This window comes from Egretta garzetta, unplaced genomic scaffold, assembly GCF_000687185.1.
Source record: "Egretta garzetta isolate BGI_Z169 unplaced genomic scaffold, ASM68718v1 scaffold172, whole genome shotgun sequence".
NCBI lineage: Eukaryota > Metazoa > Chordata > Aves > Pelecaniformes > Ardeidae > Egretta > Egretta garzetta.
This window is the reverse complement of record NW_009258951.1, coordinates 258,175-264,183: the sequence shown is the minus strand read 5'-3', so window position 1 is coordinate 264,183 and position 6,009 is coordinate 258,175. Positions and strand designations below refer to the sequence as shown.

At 42.0% G+C, this 6,009-nt stretch overlaps 1 protein-coding gene across 1 annotated transcript in view; it reads right to left on the bottom strand.

Moving 5' to 3' along the window:
* Positions 1-6,009, bottom strand: part of DIS3L2 (DIS3 like 3'-5' exoribonuclease 2) — a 198,126-nt gene that overhangs the window by 180,151 nt on the left and 11,966 nt on the right. Inside the window, 2 exon segments of the mRNA XM_035889935.1 lie at positions 4-115; positions 417-575. Of these exon segments, the coding sequence (XP_035745828.1) occupies positions 4-115; positions 417-575 (271 nt within the window).

The following is a 6,009-nucleotide window of genomic DNA, read 5'->3' as shown; positions in this document are numbered from 1 at the left end:
GCTGAAACATCTTCATTTTACATGTAGGCTTCAAATATACTCTTCTTCCTCCCTCGAGTGGGTTTATTTAGATTCTTTCTATCGCCTGACGTTGGGACAGCAGCATAGGGTCCTCCTGCAAACAAAAATTCATTAGTGTTATCTTGCCCACCAAACATGTCTATGCATCTTAACAGCAGCTGTACAGAGGCTTTGTTTTCAAAGTTGAACTTCTGAGAATAGTTTGCCTAGAAATACTGGCACCCAATTTCAGAGTACCAAAAAGCCTGGGATAATCACATTTTACAAATAACGAACAGTCTTTTGCAGCTCATTTTAGAGTTAAGAGTATTCATCCCAGCCCATCTTTTAATAGTGCTGAGCACATGCTTCAAGGCAGCTTATTCCTGAAGCGTGTACGCACTCTGCTTTAATACCTCTGGGAGTTCCCAGTTGTCTAGGATTTATTCTGCTGTCTGAATTGTTCATTGCTTCTGCCTGCGATTCAGAGAGTTGCCTCTTCCTATCGAAGTTCTGGGGAGTTCTTGCAGATTCAGAGTTGTTTCTGGTCCTTGCAAACCCTCTCTTTTCTGCACCTGAAATCAAACACAGGTTTGAAACAAGGGAGAGAAGGGGAACCCCATTGCCAGCTTGTGGTCCTGGTGAAACTCATGGTCTGCAGTACTTCAGTACAAGTCACAACTGTGAGTTATGCTCTTTATCCAAAAGAAATGATGTCTTCGTTAGTTCATTTGCAATCTATTGGCTCTTTGTGCCTCTGAATCCACCACTAACTTATTTTAGCATAAATAAAACTCTGGAAATTACGATACTAAAGTTGGATACAACCCTTCCAAAACCCTGGGAAATTCATTAGAGCATATAAAATGTGAAATTGTTAAATTGTTTCCAAAGCCTCCATCCCATTAAGCCCCCAAAAGTAGTGAGAAAATATAACTTCCCTTCAACTTAAGTAGTTCAGGAATCAAGGAGGAAAAAAAAATTCTCAACAACCCACTCTGGAGTAATTAACTTTTGAGCTACCAGAGGCAGCACAGTATACAACACCACCACAAAGAAGTACCAAGGCTCCAAATGTCCAGCCTGCTCAGAATAGGCCACGATCATATGAAAATATTCTGCAAAGACTCACCCCTTCCTTCCCTGCCATCACCTCAGCCCCTTCCCTACAGCCAGGAGAGCAAGCAGCAGCTTCCAAAGCGTATGCCAACGCTGTTCCACGGATCAGCACATTGGAATGCAACCCAGCGCCGCGCAGCTGCCCTCTTGGCCCTCCACCTGGATACTGAACATGTCATCACAGCTTTGCCTTCCAGCCCCTCCTGGCTATGCTCCCTGGGTCCAAGCTTGTACCTGCAAGTCAGAAAACGTGCAATGCCAACTTATTTGCTATGGGGCTATCCAAGTTACAAGGCAAGTTTTTTATGTATGGTATCCTTCATGTACGAAATTGCAGACTGCTTCATGGAATTAAACTGAAGCAGCAAGAAACAAAATGTTTAAAAAGCTGTACTTAAGCAGAGGTTTTTAAAAATACGGTACAATTAGAGAAAACTGCTTTTTACTAAATGCCACAGCAGTGTCTCCCAACTGGATGCTGAAATGAAGAGGGGACCCCTGTGTTCGGTGACAAAAAGGATAAGGACAATGTAGTTTGTGCTCTTTCTACATGATCAAGCTTTTCATACTCTGCCCACGCTTTCAGGGAGGAGACTGTCTAAGGGAGGTTGCAGCTGTAACATGGCAAGAGCGCAGCCGCAAATTTAGGTTTCAACCGATGCAAACAAAGCAATACTACCTGTATGGACCACATGATGAGACGGAACTAAAATTAACTGATTTGCAAATGCCTAATGAACTGATTTGCAAATGCCCTAAGGGTCAGAAGATTAGCTTCAAAAACAGACACCGAAAGTAAAAGTATGGACTAGAGATATCTGAGCAGAATAGCTTTTGAATGGGGAACATGGTTTGCTCAAGGGTTTTCAAAGACATTTTGGTGAAGGAATCCGACTTAAACTGCAATGGGCAGGATCTTAGGAACACTATTGAAAAAGCAAGGCACTAGGCCGATCACCCAGAGAGGTCACGCAATCTGCTTCGTTGGAGGTTCTTAAAAATAGGTGATACAGATGCCTGCCAGAGCTGGTCTAAAAAGAGTAGTTTTTTCCTTGAGGTAGTGAAATGCATTACACGAGCTTGTAAGGTCCTCTAAAGCCCTCGTTTCTATGACAGCAAGTCACAGAAAATACTACTATGAATTAAAGAACTTGGGATAAAAAGGAGGCTAAATCTTAACATGTAGTTAAGAAGGAGCTGAAAGAGAGCAGAAAATTAAAATGCAGAGGAAAAAAGAGAAAAAAAAAGTCTTATGAGTTGGGAAATGAGCCAAGAGCCAGAATTAGCCACTGCAGGGCAGAGCTGCCCCAGCACTTGCCGTGGCAATCAGTTGAGAAAGTTTGGGGCCACCACTGCCAAAAACAATGCGCAGCAACAGCAAAGGGTGGAGAAGCACCTTTCCGTGCTGGAAGGTGGACACACAGAGAGGCATTTGCATGTTTTCAACACTTAAGCCTTGGCTTGCTCTCCGGTGGGTTTTGTCATCTGCTCAGACACTGACACAAAGAAAAAAATTTACTCAAATGAGCAAACTCTGCTTTGACGTAGCTGGTCTGCAAGCCAGTTTACACACAGCCACTTTGGATAAGTATTTGACCACATTGGCCTGACGTTCATTTATGGCTAAACAAAACCACCCCTGTTACAAAGCCACAGACAACTGTCACAATTAGCATTCAACTGGAACACATCAAATTCTGCATGACTCTAATCGCTTGTATTTCTCCTTTTAAAAGAAAGAGAACTAACTCCAGGTTGCCATCTGTTTCAACTAGATTCAATATTTGCTTCTATAATGCATGTGTCCCCTGAAACTGGAAGTTAGACATACTTCTCATGATGGGCTTTCCTGCTGTCCCTGCTGCCCAGCATTAATATTCTGATGGATACACAGATACCATTCCACAAAGCAAACTGTGACTTGACAACTCTATAAATAGCAGGGGATATATTGAGGCTATTTTTTCTGAAATAACTGTTATCACTTAGTTAAATGCCATTCCAGCACCAGGTGTGTCAGAAGTCTGACTTTTTCTGTGGTGTTATGGTTGAGTGATTTGTAAGATGTAACAAAATTTTTTAAGGTAAGATGCCACATAAAGTAGTAACACATTCTAGGCATTAAAGTAATCAATGATGAAATAAATTAGTAAGTAAATAAATATATATAATTAAAAAAATAAAATAACTTCAGTAGAAGGGAGCTTAAGGTGCAGTGACTGAGAGCTGAGGTTGGTCGATACCTCCGAACAGGAGGGTTGAGGCAACCACCATGCACCAAACGTGTCTGCATGTGCAGAGCCACTCAAGCTTGAACACAGAGCAATTCTAATGCAAGACACAGACGCATTCACAACACACAGCAAATGCAACATGTTCGGGTATGTTTAACTGGCTGCACAGATGATGTAGAGCTGCTCTCTGTGGATGCAGCCACAGCTTGCCTGGGATTTCTAGACATCCTGCCATTTCCCATGGGAAATAATACAGGAGTAACAATTTGAAGAAAGGTGGTTAACTGTTTGTTACCTGAAGTCCTCTGGAGGGAGATAGATTGAAATAAGCCCAACACCTGTATCAGGCAAGGAGGCTGCCTACAAAAGTGACAGAGAGACACCTAAATAGGACAGGTATTCTACACGCGGAGCAGTGAACCTCCTCAAACTAGCCAAGGGGAAGCACCTGTGGGAAGTAGAAACATACAACCAGGAAAAGGAGCAGGAAGGATGGAGCTGGGGGCTGGCTCCAACCCAGGAGCCCAGTCCAGCATCCCGCATGCACGCAGCAGTGGCTGGTTGAGCTCTGCTGGAAGGACAGTGCTGGAATTCAACTAGAATCCAAACCATCACACTTCATCGCCATCACAACAGCAATGACATTACACAATGGCACATTTTGGTCTTTAAACCTAAGTACCTATTAATCTTTTCTTATTTTGGGAAAAAAAAAAAGTATGCAGGCTGCTTCCCAGAATAATTGATCTGGCTTACAGTAAGAGAGGAGGCTAGATGTTTTAAATCAGCTTATTTCAACATAATTTATACAAAATCACTCTATAGTTCAGGTTTTGAAAAGTACTGCATTTGATTAAATTTACATGTTAGTCAGTTGATCAGCTAATGGTCAACTAAATCAACTAAAATGTTCAACTAAACATGAAGTTAGCAAGGCCAGAAAGTGTTTAATTTTATATTAAAATTTGCATATTGCTTTACACAAGAAAGAACCAAGACCCTCAATTTTATTTACCAAATATAAAACATTTCCAACTGCCCTCTAACACCTGACAAGCTATTTGATTACAACCAGCACAGAAAGAAAGTATTCCTCACTGAATTTTCATCAGCACATCCATGACTCCTTGGATGCCTCCCATCCAGGATCCTGCAAGAACTAGTTTTACTTGAGAGATCTAAGTGAATTCCAAGATTACGGACATCTTGGTATGGCTTTCCCCTTTCCTGTCAAAAGGCATTACCATGCCACTAGGCATTTTTACCTCTAACTGAACTTCCAGCTTCGTTACCATCTACATTATTTATATTTAACCCAGCTCCCTTGGGTGGGCAGGGCTGTGAAAGCATCACAATTGTGCTGGTAACACCTCTACAGGTTTAGGATTCTCACCCCACTGACAGCCATCTTGACATGTACTGGTTCCTTTTACTTTAAAAAAGCCGAAATTATGTTGAAAGCATTGGATGGAACAACATTGTTACAAACTTTTCCAACACAAAATACTTCCATCTACTACTTATCTTTATCAGTCCAAGACTGGGAATCAACGCCTCTGGTAACTCTGCTATTGCAGAGGGTTTTCCATTGCTTCCCAGCATTAGATCACGATCTAGATAGCAAAGGAATCTTTTGAATATCCCCGCTTTACAGTTAGCATAAGTGTGAGAAGAAACAGAAGCACATCCCCAGAACTGATAACATGCAAAAAACCAATTTGTTAGTAGGTAATGAGACACTCTCAACACACAGTTACCAAATATTTGTCTGTATTTCTACAATGTTTCACATAATTGCTGACATATTTCAATGACTTAAACCAACTTCCTTCAAAACTTCCAAGAGGTTCCCTGACGTTTAATTCTTCAAGACAACCCAGCTATGCACTTAGGAAAACCCTGTAAGGATACACCCATGAGCTAGAAGGCATGACAGCTACCAACTGAAGGGTCACCCAACATTGCCTTACCTCCAAAAGCAGGAATTAACCAATTAAAGGCAACGTGAACTACTCTGATGCCAACCCCTGCTTAGTCCTACGCTCCCATTTAAGTCAGACTAGGCATGGCAAGAAAGCTAAATAAAGCATGTTCCTGCTTATCCTTACTAAAGACTCAAGGAATTAGTCCAACCGTGTGCCAGCCCAAGGCATCACCTCACAGATCTACAAATTCAAGTTGGCCCTTGGCTCCTGGCAGAGTTGGCAAAGCAAATGTTAGAAACCATCAGATTTCATCTTTTAGCAAACAAATACTCTCCACGACCTGCCAAGAAGTCCTACCTGCAACTTTATGAGTCATTATGGGTGCCGATGTGTAACAGGGCATATTAATAGTCTCAACACAAGAGTTTAGCCAATGGAAGCTCTGCTTTGTTTTGCAAAGATGTCTAGGACCCAAAAAGTCCCAAACCCTGTGTAGCTCCTGAACAACCCATCCCATGTACTTCTAATCTAACTCTGCCAGCTTTGATGAGCTGGGGGACAGTTTCTGGCTGGTAACTCCAAACTGGCACAGACCTAGTGTTGACACTGTTGTATCAGGCAACTATTTCTTTCATTCTCCAAAGTCAAATAAACCCTATAAGCAAAAGCATGCACTGCCAGCACAAACTGCATTAACATCAGGGCTGTTTTGCTAGGATCCCCACCTCTTT